Genomic DNA, 24,335 nt, shown 5'->3' with positions numbered 1-24,335 from the left:
CTGTACACCCACGAAACAAGACTGCTGGCTGCACTCCAGCCTCAAATCAGACCAACCCCAGATCCCAGCAGCAGCTCCCTTATCTGCACCGAGACTCCGCTACTTTGATTTGCCCAAGCAAGACCCGCCTCCCCGCCCCTGGGGCGGGGCCTCACGCACCTGCCTCGCACCAATCACGGGCCGGCGCGCGGGAGCGCACGCGCCGGAGACCTGGACAGTGCCGCGCAGCGCAACACTCTCAGCGACCTGCCGGCCTCCCACAGTCCTGATTGGCCATCCGGGAGTGACGTAACGGCCTCCTCGGCCTATAGCAACGGAGCCGACTGGTGGCGGGGTGCGGAAGCGGTGGCGTGGTGGGCGCAGTGCCGGTCTGCGGCGCTGGTGCCGGGTAAGGGGTGCGGGCTGCGGGGTGCAGATGCGGAAGTTGCTTCGCTTCTTGCCGGCTTCGGAGGAATGACGCGCTTCGCTCTGACCTTGGTCCGGCAGTGAGTATGGCTGGCGGGGGCTGCTCTCTCCCTTCTGCGGACTGTTGCGGGCTGGGCGGGGGGACCGAGGATCTGCCACACTGTCCCGCCCTGTCCTTCAGGCTTTCTATCCACCCCCACCCCCGGCTCGGCTTGACCTGGCGGTTTTCTAGTTGTTTCCGCTGAGTTACTTTCTGGGCCCTCCAGCCCCAGCGACGTCTGGCGGGGCGCCGGGTGTCAGATGTCACCCCGTTAGATAAGGACTGGGAAGTCTGTAGGGGTGAGTGGTCAAGGTCACCCGCCACCCGGTGGCAGCTGAAGCGGAAGAGACAGCCTTGTGCCAGCGCTTCCCTGGCCCTGTGTTGGCCCCAGCCTGTCCCCTTAAGGTCTGCAGAGGGGCTGGTGCAGGCTGATGTTGCTTTGCGCCCGCCCCGTCTTGTCCCCTCGGTCCCCTTGGCTCGCGTCTGAGTTTCATTTCTAACCCGCAGAGCTGACGTAGCTGGGAGAAGGGCTGGGGAGGGCCATGCCCTGGTGTCGGCGGCCTGCATCACCCCGAACAAATACTTTTATCATAACATTACATGGAGCTAAATGCCGAGATATCTTCACGTCTCTTCCTTTTTCCTTCTCAAGGCTTATTTGCCCAGTGTTAACAGAAAGTGAAATTCAGGGTGGTCAGGAGCACATATTTTCAAGCAAGATAGACATGGGTTAAGATTCTGGGCTCCAGCTAGGAGCCTTGTAACCTGGGCTTCCTTTAACCGGCTTAATCTTTACGACCTCAGTTTCCTGATGTTTAAAATGGGGGTAGTGATAGGGCCCACTTTCCTGGGTTAGCGTGACGATTAAATGGCAGAAAGGTAAAGTGTATAGCATAATGGAGGAGGAGAAATATATCGGAGATGAAATAACTTTTATTTCTGAAGGGACGGCTCTAGTACAAATGCACTTAATCCTCTAATAGGTATGTGTGGTTTAATGGAAGCAGCATTCTGAGTGGGTACTTTGTGTCAGAGGACTGAGTTGCAGGTAATAAGATTCCATCTTTGACTTCGTGGAGCTTGCAGGGAACACCAGTATGGCCTGACCTTGTCCGAACGACTTAAGCTGTTGTCTTTTTTGTCCTCTTCTTCCTTACAGGAAGATAACCTTGGCAATCATTTGAGTTGTCCCTTTAGGATTTTAATGTCTGAACTGGAAATCAAGCTCCCACCCCATCCCTTTCAATTTTATAGAATGCTTTATGACCGTGGAACTAGAACCTTGATTCCTCTAATGTAGTAGCAAAGTTGGAACTAGAACCTTGATTCCTCTAATGGTAGAGCATTTTCTGGATGCTTTGGCGCAGTGCCTGACATAGAATTGAAGTGCAGAAGTCATAGAAAATCTGGCTAAACTACTCCTTGGGAAACAAGATGATTCCTGTTTGGATTCTTAACAGACAATAGTTATATGAATGCGGATTTTGTCTCCTCCCTGCTGCTTAAAAAGGGCTTGATTTTTATTTATCTTTTTGGCCGCGCCCTCGGCATGTGGAAGTTCCCAGGCTAGGGATCGAACCTGCACCACAGCAGCTACCTGAGCTGCTGCAATGACAACACAGGCTCTTTAACCCACTGTGTCGCAAGGAACTCCAAAAAGGGCTTGATTTTTTAAACCCGGTTCCACATAAAAATCCTAGGATGAATTAATTTAAAAATAAGTCTTAAGAAAGACTGCTTCTCTCTTTTAAAAATTTTATTAAAGTACATTTGATTTACAACGTAGTACCAATTTCTGCTGTAAAGACTGTCTCACTTTGCAGGTGAGGACACTGAGGCATGGAGGGCATGTGACTTAAAGTCACATGACAAGTTAGGGAGGCGGGATTTAAACTACTCTTGACTACATGCTCTTCTGTCTCCTGCTTTGTAGAGGTAAAATCTAGAGTCTGTAGGTTGCTTGAATATCACCAGCCATTTTAGAGGCTACTTTTTATTTCCCCTAATATAATTGTGAAGAGTGATAAGAATTTACTTTGTTCTGTTTTTTCCATGGGAAAGTACAGAGAAAGTGTTGAATTGATAGGGCCGTGCTTCAGAGTTTCAGAGCTAAAGATTGATGGTCCTTTCGGGAAAAGAAACAACTTCAAACTGGATTGATAATCAGCAGAGTTAAATATAATGACTCTATTGGAATCAGCAAGATTGAATCATGTAGCACAATATTGGGAATTTACTTTGAGTTTTCTATTACCTGATGCTGTCAAATGCTTTGAAACCCAGAGCATGATCAGTATTTTTTTTTTTTTTTTTTGCTTTTTAGGGCCGTACCCAAGGCATATGGAAGTTCCCAGGTTAGTGGTCAGCCACAACAACGCCAGATCCAAGCCGCGTCTGCGACCTACACCACAGCTCATGGCAACACCAGATCCTTAACCCACTGAGCAAGGCCAGGGGTAGAACCCATGCCCTCATGGTTACTAGTCAGATTTGTTTCTGCTGCGCCACGACAGGAACTCCTTTCTGTATTTTCAAATGAATTAATCGGCATGGAGGAATTAGGATAAAGCTCTCGTGAATCACGAACACTGATTAAATATCAGGTGCATACACTCCATTTCCATGAATACCAAAGCGTGTCTGTTCTGAAGACTTGCCCCAGATGTATACTGATATCCCACGTTTTGTCTCTGGTGGCGAAATGAGTACCCGTCTGTTGAATTTCAATTCCTCAAAAGGGTGTGTTTGGGAAATGAAGCTTTCTATATGATTTCTAAAGACACTTCATAGGCTACAAAGCAGAACTGACCACATAAAATGTCTTTTTAAGTGAAGAGCAGCGTGATCATCTGCAAAACAAATGGTGCATATTTGTGGGCCTATAAATGGCTGGTCATGAGACTCGACTTCTTGGCATAAGCGTTTGGATTCTTACAGAGTCGGGTGTCTGACTTGGAAGTGGATGACACTGCCGATTTTGAAAACGAGTGGTGGTACTCCTGACCCCTTCAAACTATATTCCTCTGACCATTCCACTTCCCCCACCTTCCCTGCTGCTGCTACAAGCCAGGCTTTGGCTAAGGAAGCAGATGGATAGTAAACCTATTGTAGCCACGTCCTTTTCTTTCTCACTCCCAAAAGGGATGTACTTTAAACAGTCGCTTCCAAGATTTATACAGACCTCTTGATAAAGCTGATAAAAGCTGTAAAACTAAATATTTATGTATCTTCTTGGGAGAAAATTCGATTTCTAGATTCCTGCTCTATAATATTTATAAAGTGATTCAAAAGCAAAAAAAAAAAAAAAAAATGCCCAGCAGAACACCAGCGATTGTGAATAATGCAGCAGTGTTTGTCGTAGTCTCTACTGACTTACAGCAAAATCTTTTTACTGTATTATAACTATTTTTTCTCCTTTTGCTGAAACTGGTTAGATGGTTGGGGCAGTACAGTTGCAAATTATTAAAGTAGTGGGATTCCATTTTTTATAGGATGACATTTTGATGATATTTTATTCTGAATCCTTTATCAAATCAGCTGTTAGGATTAAATTCTTGAGCTACCTTTCCGGTAAGCATACCAAAAGTTTTCATCTCTGCTGAATTTGTGTGATTCGTAAAGACCTGGTCTGGTATGGTTATTAAATCTCTTCTCACCCTTGGCATTAGTTTTATAAAATGAGCGAGAGAGCTTGTGATCCACATAAAGTGGGGAAAACCTTTTGAGGATCCTGTATAACAGTAAATATGGAATTGGGGCAGGGGAGACATTCTTTGAACTCTGCTGGAAGCTGGAATTGATTCCAGAGCCACTGTCTAAAGAGGATGTCCCTTGGACTTAAGTACAGTCCTTTCATTCTTGGTGTCAGCAAGATTCTGAGTCTGAAACTGGAAGTGGATCCAGGGTTGGGGACCTGTTTTCATAGTAGAAGTACCACCTTCCCCATCATTGCCCTGGATGCTGTATCCATCTGAACGGCAGAGCTTAATCTCCTGTTTTGTGTCCATTTTATATGATTTAAATGGGTTTTGGAGTATAAGACATCTTTTATATTGATATTCACTTCCAGAATGATAATACTGGCAAATCTGTGGCAAGTTGTTCTGAGTAATTTATTTGTCATATTTTGTGTGTGTGTGTGGCTGCACTCGCGGCATGCAGAAGTTCCCAGGCCAGGGATTGAACCCGCGCCACAAGAGTGACAATGCCAAATGCACAACCACTAGGCCACCAGAGAACTCCTTGTCGTATATTTTTTGAGCCAGCGCGTCCACATGCTTAGACATCAGAACAGTTCTCTGAAGTCTTCTGTCCCCTCACCCCGCAGGTGACCACAGGGGTATGTCTCCTGTGAGTCCTCGCAGCATCTCTGTGCAGATCAAATGTTTATCCTTGTTTCTCACCTTTCTAAACAGCTAGCAGTCTTTGTATATCACTTTGTACTTTGCTTTTTCTGCTGAATGTCCTGGTGACCTTTCCATATCTTTACATAAATCATTCTCCTTCCAGGGGACACAGGTGCATAGATTTCCATTAGGTAGATATCGCATCGCACTGCTTGTTAAAATAACCAGTTCCTGTTATGGGCATTTAGGTTATTTGCCATCTTTTGATGTTAGAATTTTACTATAGCAGGTATTTTTTTAAATAGAGAAGAATGCAGGCATTCCTAGTAATAGGGCTGCTGGATCAAAGGGTAAACAGACTTGTCTCTCTTTTTTCTTTTTTTTGGCTGTGCCCATGGCATGTACAGAAGCCCCTGGGGCAGGGATTGAATCCAGGCCACAGCAGTGGCAGCTCCAGGTCCTTAACCTTCTGAGCCACCAGGGAACTCCCCAAACGTGTCATTTTGATAGGTAATTCCAAACGACTCTCCATCTGCAGAGTGCATACACTGAGGTTCTTTTATCTCCCAGAAACTTCTCCAGGTACCAGGCAGATAAGGGTGATGCAGTCTCTGACCGTGCCTTGAAGGAACTGCGGCCAGGATAGACCCACAACTACAAAAGTTAACTAGCAGTTACCTGGCAGTAGTGCCACGTAAAGTGGGAGCGCAGAACCAGGGTATTTAAATGGGGTGGATAGTCAGGGAATGGGAGGGAAGCCTGCCTCAAGGAACTGGCTGGCTGTGTTGGGTCTTAAGGAATGAGAATGATTTGGCCAGGCCCAGCAGTCTGTTTTCCTAAGCACCTCTCCCCAGCCCCTCCCACCCCGCCCAGGGGGATTCAAGTTTGAGAACCTGAGTCCTAGGTGAGGTTGACAGATAGCTCGTTTTGTAAACAAGGGTCAAATTTCTAGGACGAGACCCAGGTTTGTGATTCTGACTCGAAGGTCTGGTGGTATTCCTGTCTGGATCTGCGTGAATCAATACCACATGAGAATGTTTTCTTTTACTTATTTATTTTCTATTTTTTGCCTTTTAGGGCCGCACCCGTGGCACATGGAGGTTCCCAGGCTAGGGATCACATTGGAGCTACAGCTGTCAGCCTACGCCACAGCCACAGCAATGCCAGATCCGAGCTGCGTCTAGGACCTACACCACAGCTCAGGGCGATGCCAGATCCTTAAGCCACTGAGCGAGGCCAGGGATCGAACCTGCAACCTCATGGTTCCTAATCAGATTCTTTTCCACTGCACCACAGTGGGAACTCTGAGAATGTTTTCTTTTTAAACTAGTGCTTCACTTGAAAACAAAGCAGGAGGGAAGTAATCAGGGAAATACAAATAAAATCAAAGCGAGATAGACTGTTCAGGTGCCAGATTGGCACAAATTGAAAACTCTTACTAAGTGATGGTGAGGATGTGGAACCCTGCAGAGTGGTGGTGGTGGTGATTTAACCACATTGGCATAAGCACAGTGTGTTTGCAAATGCTGTGGCCCAGCTGTTCTAGTGCTAGGTATAGATCACTAGGCAGGGGTCAGCAGACCTTTCGTTAAAGGGCAGGAGAATAAATCATTTCAGCTTTGCAGGCCATAAGGTCTGTCTGAACTGCTCGATTCCACCATTATAGGGTGAAAATAATCGAAAACACTGCGTACTCGTGGGTGTGACTGCATTCCAGTAAAACTTGGTTTGCACAAAGAGTTGATTCCCATCCATGAGTGGATCCCAAACAAGAGCACACATCAGCATCACTTGGTGGGTTTACGAACACAGACTGCCGGGCCCCCACCGTGCAGTTCCTGATTCAGTGTGTCTGTGGCGGTGGGGCCCAAGACTTTGCACTTCCAGCAAGTTTCCAGGCCATGCCAGTGCTGCCAGTCCAGGGACCAGCCTTTGAGTACCACTGCCCTGGAGAGTCAGCTGTATTCTGTACAAACATCTGCATGGCCGTGTAGCCCCAAACCGGAAACAACCTAAGTGTCTGTCAACACTGGACATGGAATATATTGCAGTAAATTCTTCCAGTGGAGTTTACACAGTAGTGAGAATGCAATTACAGCCTCTCTCAGCAGCATTAGTGTATCTCCCAAAAGGTTGAACACAAGAAGCAACACACCAAAAACTGCATATAGCAAGAAGCAATTCATTGTAAGATTCAACAACAGGCAAACTAAACCTATGCTGCACCTGGGCAGGAAAACTGTGGGGAAAGGTAAACGCTTGAGCAGGCACATGTCCTGGCAGGGGGTCCCCTGGGAAGTGGAGGACATTGTGATGAACAGGGACAGGGTCCAGGAGGCTGGGTCAGTGTTTAACTTGGGTGGTGGTACGTGTCTGCTGGCTTTATCATTATGCTACTTATATTGTTTATTTCACAATTTTAAAACACTAAAAATGCATCGAATTAACTCTTTGGCATGTGTATAGTCTGTCCAAAAATGACTTAAAAATACAACTACCGAGTGCTTCCTAAACAGCTGGCAGTGTTCTAAATGCTTTACTCTCCGTTATCCTGGGACTCCCGTGAGGCAGGGACTATCATTATCCCCATTTTACAGACAAGGAAACTGAGGCATCGAGTGTCACACAGCTGCTAAGTGTACAGCCAGAGCAGTTTTGTTCCTGAGCCAGATAGATGCAGGAAGGTTTCCTTTCAAGGACTGTCACCTCTCCCAGGCTTGGAAGGGTGTAGATGTGGGCTGTAGACATTTGATTCCAAAAGAGGAGATAAATGGATCCAAAGGAGCCTGTGGAGTATTTGCACCCACCATTTCCACTTCTCTGTCTGCTGTCCCCACAGCACAAGCCAGCTCCTTCCTTCTGAGCCACCGGTCTTGTGCATCTGTGTGTCCAGTGCCCGACCCTGTGCTCAGCACAGAAAAAGAGCTGAGTCGGGTTAAGGACCCTGCGTTGTTACTGCCCCGGTTCAGGTACCTACTATAGCGCCCGATCAGTCCCTGGCCCTGCAGCTTCTGAGAGCATGGCCAAAAAATAAACAAATGAAAAAAATTTTAAATAAAATTGCCTGTTGAAAAAAAAGCTCAGAAATTTCTGGGGGATTCTCCCAGACCACCTCCTGTGCTCTTTACTGTCCATGTGCTCTCTCGTCCAGCCTGGTCCCCATGCTCCCTTCCCCCACTTTCCCTCTCCAGCCCCAGGTTAGTTATTACGTGACAGTTTCCCATCCTGTCACTCCGGGTTGCTTCAGAACGGGTTTGGTTTTGTAACGCCCCAGCGAGGTCTGCGGATGGTTCCTTGCCAAGTGGAGCCTGGAGCCCCTTGAGCAGCCGCGGCGGGGGCGGGGGACCTTCGGAGGCAGGGCGGGGCCTGCGGGTTGTGCGCTCCGCCCCTTCAGCCCAGCAACTGATGGACCCGGTGTCTGTTTTGGTCCGGATGCCCGTGAACGCAGTTTGGACAACATATTTAAGAGGATTATTTAACAAAAATATTTATTTATACATATATATTTATTTATATTTATGTATTTTTTGGCTGCACCTGGCACGTGGAAATTCCCAGGCCAGGTTCGCACGTGTCCCATGGCATCAACCCGTGCAGTGACAACACCGGATCCTTAACCTGCTGAGCCACTAGGGAACTCCCTGTACATAGACTTTTAAAATAGTGTTCGCTGCCTTCAGTTCACTCAAGATTGATCTATACATTTTAATTTGGGGCAGTTTGAAATGTTTAGCTCACCCACTAGGCACATAGAGTAGACATTTGCAGATGTTAGTTTAGAATGCCTTTCACTTCTGCAGGTGAGATGCTGAAGTATGTACAAGGTCCGTGTGCTACCTTTCATTGCTGATTTTTTTTTTCTCATTTCAAAAATAACCTAATTTGGTAATAAAGGCTTTCCCTCCCCCCTCTATTTTAGTGGAGAAACAAGACTTAACAAGGAGAAGATACTTCAAGGTTGGTATTCTCTTTTTTTTTTTTTTTAGCTTTCTCCGCTAGTGTTAATGTGAGATGCCGGGTAATGGGATCTGGGGAAGGGGGGAGGGTGGACGGGGGCAGCTCTGGTCTGTGAACTGGGATTACAGAATTAAAGCATCATAGTCACAGGAATATGACTGGAGCAGATGGTAACCAAGAAGCCTAAGTCTCTGAAGTGAACTGGGGTAAAGGAGGGTGCCCCACGCTGTTTGGGGGCAGCTTCAAAGCAGCCCAGTCAGCTGGAGAAAGAGTTATATTGGGTCTAGTTGTCTTAAACTGTGTCTGCCAGAGTTTTAAATGATGTCCCATTTGGGAGCAGAACTTTACTGGCGGGTGTGTTAATGGTATTTTTCTGCTAAGATAGCTATATTATTTTTAGTAGTACCACAGAAATGGTTTAAAAGGAGAATTCCTGTTCTCACATGGGGATTGTTACTTTATTCTGAACAGTCTTCCCTCCCTTCTTCTGTTCATTTGGGTTCAGATCTTTTAATCTCCCTGTGATCCATCTGGTCTGGCTTTTAAAGCATATCTGGGGTGAGCTTTCAGCTAGACATGCTATTTCTGTGCTCTGATTATACAAGCATTTTATATTTTGGGGTTAGGGACATCTGGGTTTTGCAGAAACTGCTTTTTATACCCCATGAGTCTGACGTCTGACTGCCTCTCCTGGAAACTAGGCTGATAATTAATCGCACCCCCCCCACACACAGCTTTGTCCGTGAGCCCTGCTCTTTCATCTCATTTCACAGTAGAACATGAATAAAAATTTTTGAGTTCACACCTGTCTTTCAGGTTTGTTTTGTGTTCTTTTCCTAACTTTGGAAAGTTACTGCCTCCTTTTTTTTTTTTTTTTTTTTAAAGCATTCAAGCCTTATCTATTTGAAGGACCGTTTTTGTTGCACACTTCCAGTTTTTTTGTTTGTTTTTTAGGGAATTTTCAATTGTTATGTAACTCTCAATTCTCAGCTTTCCTTTTCTTTTTTAGTTTAGGAATACATGTATTTTTATTGGAGTGTGGCTGACTTACAGTGTACACACCTACAGTTTTGATTTGCAGTAACCTCATGAGTATTCAGCACTGGGTATCTTAAATTTCCCTTGCAGTTTCTTCATTGACCCATGAGTTATTTAGAACTGTTTGTAAATTTCCAAACGAGTGGGCTTTTTGATTTTTGTTCTTCATCTTTCGGGTTTGACTTCCAGTGATTGCTTTGTGTACTGGCAGTATGGTTTATTTGATAATACATCTGAAGCTGGTGAGCATGATCAGTTTTTATAAGTCTACCACTGTATGCTTAAGAAAAATCTATGTTTTCTGTTGCTGGGTTTGGAGTTATATGTCAAACAATTAAGCTTGATTCTGTGGTTCAAATGCTCTGTACTGTATTAATTTTGTAAATTTACTCACTTGCCTGTATGACCTTAGGTGTCAGTGAATGAGTGAGGCGTGTCGAATTACCCACTGTGATGGCCAGCTCATCCTTTAATGCCTGAAATTTTCTCAGCTTGTGCTTGGTGTTCTTATATGGAGTTAGACACTATTTTATTAGGCACCTTCATTTAAAAGTTGCTCTATCTCCTTGGTGAATTGGAACATTGATTATTTATAGCGATCTTCACAATCCTTACTAAGACTTTGTCAGAAGGTCCTGCGTTTCTGAGAGTGATATGGCTGCACATTTCTTTGGGGTCGGAATTTGCCTGACATAGAATTTTCCATCCCTTTCAACCTTGCTGTGTACTGATGTCCTGCATGTTACCTTGTGAATGGTAAGTAGCTGGGTTCTTAAAAAAAAAAAAAAATGAGACTCTTTCTGTTAACTGCTGAGAGCAATCTGTCCACGATGACTCTGGTTTCTGGTGTGTTGGTTGGACTTTGCCTTTGCAGTTCTTTTCTTTTTCTGGTCACTTCCTTCTCACTCATCTTTACTTCTTTTTTTTGTCTTTTTTTGTCTTTTTGCCATTTCTTGGACCACTCCCGTGGCATATGGAGGTTCCCAGGCTAGGGGTCTAATCGGAGCTGTAAGCCGCCAGCCTACGCCAGAGCCACAGCAACGCGGGATCCGAGCCACGTCTTCGACCTACACCACAGCTCACGGCAACACCGGATCCTTAACCCACTGAGCAAGGGCAGGGATCGAACCCGCAACCTCATGGTTCCTAGTCAGATTCATTAACCACTGTGCCACGACGGGAACTCCCATCTTTACTTCTTAAGTGTCTGCTTTTCTTTTTCTTTTCCTTATTTGACCCACTCTTAGCTTTTTTTTTTTTTCTTCTTAGGGTTGCACCTGCAGCATATGCAGGTTCCCAGGCTAGGGGTTGAATTGGAGCTGTAGTTCTAGGCCTACACCACAGCCACAGCAACGCAGGATCCAAGCCTTGTCTGCGACCTACACCACAGCTCACGGTACCGCTGGATCCTTAATCCACTGAGGGAGGCCAGAGATCGAACCTGGGTCCTCATGGATGCTAGTCAGATTCATTTCTGCTGAGCCATGATGGGAACTCCCTTACTGGCTTTGAAATAAGCCATTTCTATTCTTTTAATGGTTGCCTTTGAGTTTTTATCATTCATGCATAGTAAAGTATCTGATTAATACTCCCCCCAAAAATACAAAGTACCTGCTATTATTTAATATCTCAGTCCTTCTTAAACCACCTGACACAGGCGTTGTTATCTAATTTGTTACTTAGGTGGTATTCCTTTAGATTTACATCTCTCTTTGCCAGTTTCTTTGTTTTTGTTTGTTTGTTTGTTTGTTTTGTTTTGTTTTGTCTTTTTGCCTTTTCTGGGGCTGCTCCCACGACATGTGGAGGTTCCCAGGCTAGGGGTCTAATCGGAGCTATAGCCACCAGCCTACACCACAGCCACAGCAACGCTGGATCCTTAACCCACTGAGCAAGGCCAGGGATCAAACCCACAACCTCATGGTTCCTAGTCGGATTCGTTAACCACTGCGCCACAATGGGAACTCCCTCTATTTGCCAGTTTCTCCCATCATTTCTTTCATGTCTCAGTCCTGCGTTCCTGAAGCATCTTTTTTGAAAAGCCCTCTCAAGTAAATCAGTTGGTGGCAAAGATAGCTTCAACCCACTCTATTCCAGACAATTCTGTTTTTATGCTTGTCAATCATTTTTGTCTGGACAGTTCTAGACTGATGGTTCTCTTGGCTCTTGGAAGCTGTTACTCTGCTGTTTTGTTTGGCTTCTGTTCCTGTTCAGAAGTCTTCTCAGCCACATGCTGTCCCATGCTGGGTAGTCTTTCACTGTAACTGCTTTTAAAGTCTTTTTATTCATTTTGATATTCTGCGGTTTCTCTTACTAAATCTAGGAGGTTTGTGTTTTTTGTTTGTTTGTTTGAATAATCCATCCTTCTTGGTGTACATCATGCTTCCTTTATCTGTAGTTTTATGTCTTCCCTCGTTACTGTTCTCCGTTTCCTGCTTCCTGTTCTTCTCTGCTGTCTCTTCCGGGATTCCTGGTAGACGTGGTTAGGAATCCTCATCTTTTCTCTGTGTCCCTCACACATCTGAGATGTGCTCCATCTCCTCATGTCTGTGCCCGGGAGCAGCTTCCGTCCTGCCTTTGGGTTCATTGAGCATCTCAGAAAGCTGACTCTCCCGTAAACCACTGAGGGATTTTCTTTCCTCCTTAGCAATTCCATTTTCATGGACTCTGGTTCTATTGGAAAGCTGTCTGGTTGTTTTTAATGGCTTCTGATTGTTGCTCATTTTTGTGGTCCTGTGTCTGTTGGCTGATATCCAGGTCCCAAGTATTAGTGGTTCCACATGTGTTACGTGCTGTTTCTGCTGACTCTCATTCACAGTGGGTTATTTTCCATCATGCCCGGTCATTGATGGAGCTGTTATTCGCTCCGGCGTAGGAGAAGACTTGTCAGCTGTTATAGAGAATGATGGTGCAGTATCGAACGTTCCTGAATTTGAGCAATGGAGATAAAGAAGGAAAGCTTCTTAGGTGATGCTCTGACCCAATTGCAGCAGCTGAACTCAGGACATAAGGTTGGAAACAGCGTTAGTAAAACACTCTGGTGAAGGGATGGGCAAGTGTGAGGGGGAGAGCTTGGGACAGTCTTGTCACCCTCATTCCCGCCAGACAGACATTTTTCTGGGGGACGGAACACCTGAGCCAGTAAGGGTCATAGCTTCGTTTTGCTTGCTTTCGGTTCTCTGAGAAGTTGCACCCAAGGAAATCTTTTATGTTTATTTTTATCTTTTTGCTTTTTAAGGTCACACCTGTGGCATATGAAGGTTCCCAGGCTAGGGTTCCAGTCGGAGCTACAGCTAGCCAGCCTACAGCACAGTCACAGCAACGCAGGATCTGAATCTTGTCTGTGACCTACACCATAGCTCACAGCAACACTGGATCCTTAACCCACTGAGTGAGGCCAAGAGATCGAACCCACAACCTCCTGGTTCCTAAACGGACTCATTTCTGCTGCGCCACAAGGGGAACTCTGGAACTCTTTAATGAAATACAGATAAATGCTGCTTAGGTTCTCTTAGGTGAGATTTTCATTTACATCCCATGTGTGCACACACGCGTGTACTTGATGATACTGTTCCTTCTCTTAATACTGCAGGACAAGGAATAGATGAGCCTCTTTCAGAAACTGGATTTAAGCAGGCAGCTGCTGCTGGTGTATTTCTTAATAACGTGAAATTTACTCACGTTTTCTCCAGTGACCTCACGAGGACAAAGCAGGTGAGTCTTGCATCAAGGTGGATACAGATGAGTCCAAAGGCTCAATAGCTGTAACCTTGAAAAATTTGCCACCAGAGTCTATAGGGGATTAAATTGCCCACAGACATCACACGCAACCCTCTTCTCCCCACCCACAGAACTATTTTCCTTTCATTTTACTGTCGTGCTTGATTTTATTTTGGTAATTTAAAAATTAAGAGTATCTTGGGGAAAACGTCTAACAGAAGAACACTTATAAAAAGGCAAAGAAGGTGTCCTGAACACCAGTGAAGGACTGCAGAGATGTAACCAATGAGACGTCAGGTATTAGAATCCCGATGCAGTTTAAAGAGCAACTGTTACTATAAAGAAATAAAAGGCGTGTGAAATATCTTTAGGGAACACGTTCCTATAAAAATGATCCTAGAGATTTTAAAAAGAACCAAATCAACTCCTAAAAGCTCAGCAGAAAGAGACTTGTGACCGCCTTGAGGGAATAACAGGGTTGGAATGTCGTCCCCCACAGCTCTGATTTGACCCCTAGCCCGGGAACCTCCATATGCCGAGGAGGTTTTGCTATATTGAGATCCTAAAATAGCAAAAAAAAAAAAAAAGAAAAAGGCAAAAGAGTTCCCATCATGGCTCAGCGATTAATTAACCCGACTAGTATACATGAGGACATGGGTTCGAACCCTGGCTTCACTCAGTGGGTTAAGGATCTGGAGTTGCTGTGAGCTGTGGTGTAGGTTGCAGACGCTGCTTGGATCTGGTGTGTCTGTGCCTGTGGTGTAGGCCAGCAGCTACAGCTCCATTTCGACTCCTACCCTGGGAACTTCGGTATACCATGGGTTTGACCCTAAAAAGGCAAAAAAAAAAAAAAAAAAAGCAAAAGATTTGAACCAAGCACTTAGCACCTTACCAAGCAAGATACGTAGAAAGCCAGTACACCCATGAGAAGGTGCTCAGCATAGTTGATCGTGACAGAAACACAAAGTCACTGGGAGATACCATTCCACTGTGTGTGCATTGCTAAAATATGGAAGTTTAAGGGATATGGAACAACTAGAACTCAGACGTTGCTGGTGAGAATGTACAACGGAAGAACTACTTTGGAAAACAGTGGGAAAGCTGCACATAGGCTGACAATATAATCCAGCAATTTCAGTCCCAGAAATGTATCCAAGAGAAGTAAGAGCATGTGTCCACCTGAAGACCTGTACAGAACTGTGTACTGGCAGCTTTATTTGTAACACGCAGAGCGTAGAAACAGCCCATGTGTTGAGCAGTAGGTAAGTCGATAAATGAACATGGTATATCCACACATCGTTGCTAGAGCCCAGCATTAGACTATCAACAGAGGTGTCAGTTCCACAGACCTTGGTTCTCAGGTGTTGTGGGGGGCTGGTCTTCCGTGCATTGGCGGGGGTGCCTGGTGTGGAGCTCAGATCCCTCCCGCTCTGGGAGAGGCAGACCTTGCCACCCCTCCTCCTTGCAGATTGCTGGGGCCGGGGTGTGGGGTCTCCTTGCCAAGCCCTCCTCTGCTTCTTCTGTCCGTCTTGGTGCTGTCCTTTTACCCTTCATTGAGGAGACTGTTCACCCAGTTTTCAGATCCCTTTCCAAGGGCACTATTCCACGTGTGGTTACAGATTTGTTGTGTCCACGGGAGGAGGTGAGTTCAGGGGCTTCCTATGCCACCAAAAAAAAAAAAAGGCAAAAGATTTGAACCAAGCGCTGAAGCCTCACAAATGATTTTTTTTATGGCTGCACCTGCAGCATATGGAAGTTCCCAGGCTAGGGGTCAAATCCAAGTCACAGCTGTGACCTATGCCATAGCTGTGGCAATGCCAGATCCTGCCCCAGGCTGGGGATCAAACCTTTGCCTCTGCAGGGACCCGAGCCACTGCAGTCGGATTCTTAACCCAACAGCTGAGCCACAGTGGGAACTCCAAGGATGATTTTTTTTTCTTTTTTTTTTATGAGAAAAGAAATAGTTGTCTTTTGATTTGCAGACTGTGCATGGGATTTTGGAGAAGAACAAATTCTGCAAAGATCTGACAGTAAAATATGACTCCAGACTTCGAGAAAGGGTAAGGAACTTACCTGCATATTGTTCTTTTTACCGTAAATAATCAATACACCACCTCGGTTTTTTCCCATGGCTAGGAATTGGATGCCTTCCTACTAGGGATATGACATGAGCTAGTATGTTAAGAACCTACCCTGTGGCAGTCACTGTTACTTACTCTTATAAATAGTGTCTTATTCAGTTATTCAAATCATAGCAGACAGGCAGGCATCTTCAGTTATAAAAACAAGATACACTTGTGAGAACTTAGTACAGAGGAGTTTAAAGTAACGGTGAAAAGTTCTCTCCCCAGCCTCCCAATCTGACTCCTTAATTGTCAGCAGGAAAAGAATTTTTTATGCCCAGCTTATGTACCAGAAATGAATCTTCCTGAAGCTGTGATTCAGCTAAAACCATCCAGCAGTTTCAGATCTGAGATTGGACCCCAAGTCTCCCCCTGCTACAGCCTTTTTGGGTTACTCTGTCGTACTGACGTGTAAGCTGGTTACTGTCCTGCCAGCCTGGGATTCCCAGTACACCTGGAGAGAACAGTAACAGAATGGCTAGAGCATCTTTGAAGAACTTCTTTTCCTAATGTGCGTGTGTTCTCTGTTAGCGTTCAGCATCTAGACCAGCACTCCAGCATAAATGCTCCTTGGAAAGGCTCACTCTGTGCCCAGGAACCAGTGCTTGAATGTTGTGAAAGAAAAATACTCTGAGTTGGGAAACGCTGGACAGGGCATGTCATGAGGTAGTCAGAGAAAGCGTTGTCGTGGGCAGGGCGTCCCTTCCTCACCTGTGCTCTCTCTCTGAGTAGTTTCATCCTCTCCTGTGATTTCAGCCCATGGGCTCTTCCTTGAGCTGCACGCTCACTTATCAAGCTGCCTGGACTTAGCTGCCCCGTGGCTGCTTCTGGCCCATGCATTGCACTGTCTTCTCTCTGTGGCCTCTGCTCCACCTGGTTGCCGAAGCCATTCCTCCTTGGCTCTGCACTCTCTCTCACACCACACGTGTCAGCCGTCTTGTCAGCTCGACCTCTGAGTGGCTCCTGAGTCCTTCATTTCCCCATGGGCCTGCTGCTACCCCCCCACTGCAGCTCGGTGCTCTGTCACCTGGGTCATGGGACAGTGATCCTCCTCTCTCTGTCCTGCACCCCCTTTTCCAGTCTAATCTGCATGCTGCAGCCAGAGTAGTCTTTGCAAATTTTGGTTGCCACACCTGCCCCTGTATCAGACAGTTCACGACTTCTCTTTCACCTTCCAGAGCTGTCCTAACTCTGACCCGCCTCTTGGGAGCTATGGGGTCTGTTGTGTTGCTTCCTTTCTTTTCACTTGCATTTAATGCCCAGACTTAGCAGTCGCATTGGCAAGTGCTGGCACACATTGGCACGGTGCTCACCACATTCCACCCCTTCCCTGGAGCTACAGGTTTGTTAATACAAGACCCAATGCTGTGAAGATTTAAAACCCTCATTTTTCCAACCCCCAATTTACACAGGCAGAAGCCAAGGCACACAGAGGTCAAGTCCATGCCCAGAGTCACAGCGCTCCTTCGTACCAGAGTTCAGGTTGAGGCCTCTGGGCCTGGTGCCCTTGCTCTGGACCGCTGGTTGTGTGCTTCTTACGGATCTTTCCCAAGTTGCCTAACACCTCTGTGTTCTGTCCTCATTGAATTTCCACATCTATGCTCCACTCTGCTGGGAATGCTTGCTCCTCAAGCCTGGCCAGCTTCCACTCACCCGAGGCTGTGGCCCTCTGTGACTTCCCGAGTCCAGGCCAGACATCTCCGCCCAGATCTGCCCGTCTCTGGTCCTTCCCTCCATCACGGAACTCTTCCACTTGCATTTTGGTTGGTACCCCCGCCAGGGGCGGTCTCAGCAAGGGGGAGCCATTTGTCACTCTCGTCCTCTCCTCCAAACATGCTCCAGCATAGCTTTGGAATATTTAACAGCTGGGTGTTTCCATTCCTGGGAAAACAAACTAAGAGATGGTTTTTAATGGCCTTCTTCGTACTAGAGATTGCTCCAGATGTAGTCAAGGGTGTAAGAAAATTAAAAGTATTTGTGGGGGGGGGGGGACACAATCACCATTTCTACCGCCCGCAAACACTGAACATTTTGGCATGTGTGTGCTCCTGACTTTTCATGTTTATTTGCTTTTTTTTTTAATCTGTCTGTCTACCTGTCTGATTATGTATATATCTTTCTACATGTAATCCTACTATATGCATTGTTTGTTTTTTTGTTTGTTGGTTTGTATTTGTCTTTTTGCCATTTCTTGGGCCGCTTCCGCGGCATATGGAGGTTCCCAGACTAGGGCTCTAATTGGAGCTGTAGCCACCGGCCTACACCAGAGCCATAGCAACGTGGGATCTGAGCCGCGTCTGCAACCTACACCACCAAGGATCTGCAACGCCGGATCCTTAACCCACTGAGCAAGGCCAGGGATCGAACCCACAACCTCATGGTTCCAAGTCAGATTCCTCAACCACTGCACCACAACGGGAACTCCTGTATGCATTGTTTTTAACCAGATTTTCTCACTTGCTGTCATTCAGGCCCATAAATGCACATGAGTATGATCGTATAATTAATGACACTGTGTTATTCTGATATATTGATAATGGCATCATTTATTTAACCAAGATCTAATTTAGGATATCTAGGTTGTGACTAGATTTTTCCATTGATGTAAATAATGTTGAAATAAATATCTTTGTAGAAAATCTTCGTACACATATCTAAAACATTTACTGGAAATGGAATTGTTCAATATGTACTTTCTGAAAGGCTTTTGTGTATATTGCTAAATTTCCTTCCAGAAAAGATGTGCCAGTACTCTCATGAATGATCTAGGAGAGTTTTTCTCCCGTCAGCACTGAGCATTAGTGGTCTCTTTGGTCTTCCGATTTAATAACCTAAGAAAGGTGCCATTTTCACTTTTCATACTATGGATTCCTCTTTCGTCTTGTTTTGTTTTACTTTTTAGGGCCACGCTTGTGGCACATGGAAGTTCCCAGGCTAGAGGTCTAATTGGAGCTTAGCTGCTGGCCTACACCGCAGCTGCAGCAACTCAGGATCCGAGCCACATCTGTGACCTACAGCACAGCTCACGGCAACGGCGGATCCTTAATCCACTGAGCAGGGCCAGGGAGCAAACCCACATCCTCATGGATTCTAGTCAGGTTCTTTAACTGCTGAGCCACAAAGGGAACTCCTATGGATTCCTAATAAGGTAGAATTCTCATGTTTCTTGGTAGTCCTCTGTGACTTGTGTGTCCTTTGCTAAGCCTCAATTTTTATAAACCTAAAGAAGCTGATGAGCTTTGAAGTCACATGGATCTGGGTTTGAATTTTCTTAGCAGAGCTGTGAGAAAGTCAGCGGAAGGAAACTAAGTTATCCCCAGGATGATTGTTCTGCATTTGCTGTACACACGTACTTATTGTTGTGTTGCAAATCCCTTTGAGGCACTTTTGTCTGTTGGATCATTGCAGAAATACGGGGTTGCGGAAGGCAAGCCTCTCAGTGAGCTAAGGGCCATGGCCAAAGCCGCTGGGGAGGAGGGGGCCATGTTCACACCGCCGGGAGGAGAGACCTTGGACCAGGTACGTAGCCCAGGAAAGCCACCATGTGGATGAGCTTGCGAGTGGCAGAGTAGCTGGATTTTGACTTGTGGAAGTGAGATGGTTGTGTTTAGCTAAGCAGTTTGAAAGTTGTTGGGGAGTTTCCATTGGGGCACAGTGGGAATGAATCTGACTAGGATTCATGAGGTCGTGAGTTCAATCCCTGGCCTCGCTCAGTGGGCTAAGGATACGGCGTTGCCGTGGGCTGTGGAGTACGTCACAGTCACAGCTTGAATCCTGTGTTGCTGTGGCTGTCGTGTAGGCCGGCAGCTATAGCTCCCATTAGACCCTGGCCTGGGAACCTCCATATGCCATGGGTATGGCCCTAAAAAGCAAAAAAAAAAGTTGTTTGGTTCACAAAACAACTCTGCACGAAATCATCCCCCCCCCCGCCCCCCCGCCCCAGCTGTCTTGTCTTCCTTGTTTATTAACTTGGCATCATTAGCGATAATGGTTTTGGGGAAATGGTTATTAGGTGGTCCTGTTAAGAAAGCCCCCTGAACAGGGTGCAGGAGCTTCAGCAGAGGCAGGGGAGTCAGTGAAGCAGGTGTGCTGCTCAAGAGGAGGCCGGGCAAGACCTTGCCCAGTGGCGAGGCTGGTGCGCCTCTCCTGCCCCTGCAGCTGTAAGTGACACCGTGGCCCTGCCTTCGAGTGTTCTTGCTTTTGAGTCTTATTGGTGACCCTCCCGTTTTAATTTTCATAATTTTGTAATGACTTTGTATTAGTTCAACAGAGGAAGACTTTTTATTCCGGTTCTAATTGAATGGAAGTGTTGGATGCAATTTCCTAGGTGACACTGTTTTACGGGCTTCTGTGTGCCTGTGGATTTCCTTAGCCAGACTCTGAGCGAAGCTTTCTGGTCAGAATCCAGGCATCGTATCTTCCTTGCATTTGTCCCTGGAGTGCTTTCATGCTTCCAGAAGCGCGGTGGGCATGTACTTACCAGTGTCTGGAACTCCTGATTGAGTGGGCTAGAAATAGAGTTTCATTTGCTTCTATGATACTCATGATGATGCAGATACAAATCAATTATGTATATATTTGTGTCTTAAACGGTCATTCACGTCACTTTATTTCATCTTTCTCCCTCTCTCCCGATAGGTGAAAATGCGTGGAAAGACTTTTTTGAATTTCTTTGCCAGCTGATCCTGAAAGAAGCAGGTCAAAATGAACAGTGTTCCCAAGAAGCTCCAAGCAACTGTCTGGAAGCGTCTTTGGCAGAGATCTTTCCTTTAGGGAAAAACTGTGCCTCCACGTTTAATTCAGACGGCGCCGCTCTAGGCTTAGCGGCCAGTGTCTTAGTCGTGAGTCACGGCGCCTACATGAGAAACCTGTTGGGCTATTTTCTGACCGACCTCAAGTGCTCCTTGCCAGCGACTCTGAGTCGGTCCGAACTCACATCCGTCAGCCCCAATACAGGGATGAGTGTCTTCATCGTAAACTGCGAGAAAGGAGAAGGGAAACCAACCGCCCAGTGTGTGTGTGCGCATCTACAGGATCATCTGACCCGGGCGACCGCAACTCACTAACCTTAAATCTGCATCAAAACCTAAAACTTGTGGAGCGTCTGAGGGACTGCCTTGGACTTTGTTTCCTTCCTCTGCATCTCTGGATTGTAAAGGGATCAAGGGACTCAGTACTGCAACTTGGGGGATTAATAACCCCATTACTATGCTGTCTTTCCTTTTTTTTTTTTTTTGGCTTTTTTAGGGCCACCCCTGTGGCATATGGAAGTTCCCAGGCTAGGGGTCACATCGGAGCTGGCCTACACCACAGCCACAGCCATGCCAGATCCAAGCCACGTCTGAGACTTACACTGCAGCACATGGCAACGCCGGATCCTCAACCCACTGAGTGAGGCCAGGGATTGAAGCCATGTCCTCATGGATACTAGTCAGGTTCATTACTGATGAGCCGTGACGGGAACTCCTTTTCCCTTTTTTTTAAGGTCTAGCCTACTTTATTGGCTCTTGATAAGATACTGTATGTTTTGTACTCTCTCAGCCAGTGCCTGGAAGAGGGAACTATTTTAAGTCCTACTCTGTATTTGTGACAGTGCATTCTCTTTGAAAAGTCCTTTAAATGAGAAATGCCTGCCGTCATAGTTTACGTAAAAGCAGACACTAAACATTTGATGTAGAAATCAGCTGTTGGGATTATTTGCTTTGGAGGCTTTAAGGTATGGATGGATGCGGCCTGTGGTTCCAGAATCATCTCCTGAGGAAACAGCCTCTGATGATAAAACTTTAAGAAGGAACCTCTGAGCAGGAGGAGAGAGAAGAGCAGATCTTTCTCATCCAGCGAGTAAGCGTCAGAATTGAGTTGGAGGAAGGTGCTCGAGACAGTAAACAGTTGCTCCGTACTTGTGCTTCACAGTCGTACAGAACAAATGGGGGGCTTCACTGAAAATGCAGCTGTGCTCTCATAACCACAACTGTGGCGTTTTTGTGACAGTACAGATGAGCTTGCCTCTCTTTTCCACCAGATGGCGCTGGAGAAAAGGGATTTGGGTTCACTTAATACTGTTCAGAAGACCGGTCCCTCTTGCGCCCTCATCTACATGGAGAACGTGTTTTCCGTGCCTTTTGCTTTTCCATTATGTTGATGAGTGCGTGAGTCTCAGCTTACACGAAGCTGTCAGTTAAGGCTTAAATCACGTGCAGTCAAAATCTACCTTGAATCTCATGTAAATCACCTATCGAGTCCAGGCTCATGCTGGCCTCAGCATGTCCAGGGCCACCAGATTTCCTGCCAGCATTGGAGCGGAGCCCGTGGCTGGGAGCAGAGGAAGTTGGCTGCAGATGGAAATTTGCAGAGTAACCGAAAAAGGACAAATAAGAAATGTGCACATCTCCACTGTCCAGAAGAAATAACTACCCCCTCCTTTTTTTTTTTTTTTTTTTTTTTAAGAAATAACACATTGAGCTGTAAGTGAAGTTCCTTTAAGCAGTTGTCGCTGTCCTGTTTCCTCCTGTCCCTGCAGAGGTGACAAGCACAGCATGTCTGTACACTCCTGCATCCTTCAAGTCACAAAGGAATGGTATTGTTCCAGAGTTCTAAAAACATCCATAAATATCAGCACGCTCTCTGTATTCTGTATTTTCACTTAATATATCTTGGGGCTCATGGGTATGTATAGATCCAGTTACTTGTAACCACTGTATTCTGCAGAATAAATACAGCATATTTTGTTTCTCTAATTTTTTTTTTTTTTTTTTTTTTGCTTTTTAGGGCCACACCTGCGGCACATGGAGGTTCCCAGGCTAGGAGTCCAATCGGAGCTACAGCTGCTGGCCTACACCACAGCCACAGCAACGCCAGATCCTTAACCCATTAAGCAAGGCCAGGGACCAAACCCACAACCTCATGGTTCCTAGTTGGATTCGTTTCCACTGCACCATGATGGGGACTCCTGTTTCTCTATTCTTCTATTAGCAGACATTTCAGTGTAGTCAGTGTTTTCTTATAGAAGCAGTGGTTCGGGGACTAGCCTTGTGCTGTGTCATGAAAAATGGCTCTGCTGTTCCTCAGTCTCACTAGAAGTGTACAGAGTTCTTCATTTCCACATCTTTGGCAACACTTGATTCTGTCTGATGAAATTTTGCTAATCTGATGAGTGACGAATATGTCATTACTTTAATGAGGTTTTCTCTGACTACTAGAGTCTGGGCATTTTTTTTCATATACGTGTTGACAACTCGGATTCCCTCCCTGGCGCGTCACCAGCACACATAACATTCTTTGTCTAGATTTCTCTTGGACCGTGTGGCTTTTTCTTAGCGAGTTGCAGGAGATGTTGCAAATACTCTCAAGTCCATTGGCCTCTTGCCTGTGTTATCATCCATTTTTTTCATATAAGTGTTTTTTTATTTCGAGGTCAAACCGATAAACCTTGTCCTTTGTGGTTTGGGGTGGGGGGGGGGTTGGTGTCTAAGAAGCCTTCTCTACCATAAGGTCATAGCCTGATCTCCTTTTTCTTACAGTATTAGAGAATTTTTTGAATATTACAACTTTAAATTACATGGAATGAGTTTTTGAATGGTATAGGGTCAAAATTCACTTCTATATTTTTTGTCCACATGGTAAAACAGTTACCCCCAACAGCATGATGAGGAGTCTTTTTTCAGTTGGCCTGTGATTCTGTGTCAGACCCTCAAGCTCCGCACTTGCTGGAGTGGGGGGACTTCGTTCTGTTTTAGCGAGAGCTGTGGGTCGGGTTCCTGTAACACCATCAGTTACTGCAGCCTCGCAGCTGCACACCCTGTAGGGTGCGCACCCCTGTTCTATATACATGTTAGAACCAATTGGTCAATTTTTGGAAAAATCTGTTGCAAATTTAATTGGGATCGCATGCACTTGTCCACTTATCTAATCAGCCAGTAAATACACATCGAGCATGGCACACACTTGCAAAGCGATGATCAGAGTCATTAGAACTATTGCAACTGCGAATATGTAGCAATGAACAGAAAACGACCCAATCGCCCTCCTGGTGGAACCTGTGCTCTGTCAGGGAAGGCAAATCACAGCCAGGGTGGTCAGCGCAACGGAGAAAAATGAAGCAAGGGGGCCAGAGGGAGGCGAGCTGCTTTATTTGGGGGACGTGCTGAAGGGCTCCCTCAGGGCGGGAGGACACTGCACTCTCTGCTGGTCCCTGGGGGCGGGGGAGCAACCCAGACCAAGTGGAGGGCGGAGGGGTCCAAGGAGGGCATGTGGGAGCCTCTCGGTGGCGGGGTGGGTGTTGCTGGGCAGGTGATAGGAGAGGAGGGCAGAGAGCAAAGAGGATGGGGAGGGAGGTGCGGCTGTGTGGCCTGTGCTGAGGACCAGGGCTTGTCCAGTGCAGGGTTCATGTCTCGCGGGACTGGGAAGTGATGCAGGAAATGTTTGTGATCAGAAGACTTGCATCAAGTTCTTCGAGTAGTTTTGTGGCGGAGCAAGTCTCTTTAACATCCCAGAGCTGCTGTTTCCTCATGGTAAGTGGAGAAAAATTACCCTAAGTGTGTGTGGTAACCTTTGGTTTTGACGCATCAAACTTACAGAAAAGTGGCAAGAATAATACTTTAGTAGCACCATCTGTTTCCCCCTGCAGTGTTGTCCATTTTGCTTCATGGGTTTTGTTACTCTGTCTTTAGACATAAACATTGATGACTTTTAAGTCTTCCTTACGGAGCG

General features: G+C 46.1%; 1 protein-coding gene across 1 annotated transcript; it reads left to right on the top strand.

Annotated features, from left to right (window-relative positions):
- The first annotated feature begins 328 nt into the window (after positions 1–328).
- TIGAR (TP53 induced glycolysis regulatory phosphatase) lies at positions 329–20,916 on the top strand. The gene is given in 7 exon segments (XM_047787794.1): positions 329–485; positions 8,711–8,748; positions 13,376–13,497; positions 15,486–15,563; positions 19,035–19,145; positions 20,265–20,277; positions 20,280–20,916. Coding segments are annotated over 7 exon segments (807 nt in total). The 5' UTR covers positions 329–453; the 3' UTR covers positions 20,693–20,916.
- The last annotated feature ends 3,419 nt before the right edge of the window (positions 20,917–24,335 follow it).

The sequence above is a fragment of the Phacochoerus africanus genome, chromosome 7 (genome assembly GCF_016906955.1).
Source record: "Phacochoerus africanus isolate WHEZ1 chromosome 7, ROS_Pafr_v1, whole genome shotgun sequence".
Classification (NCBI taxonomy): Eukaryota; Metazoa; Chordata; class Mammalia; order Artiodactyla; family Suidae; genus Phacochoerus; species Phacochoerus africanus.
This window is presented reverse-complemented; position numbering and strand designations above follow the sequence as displayed.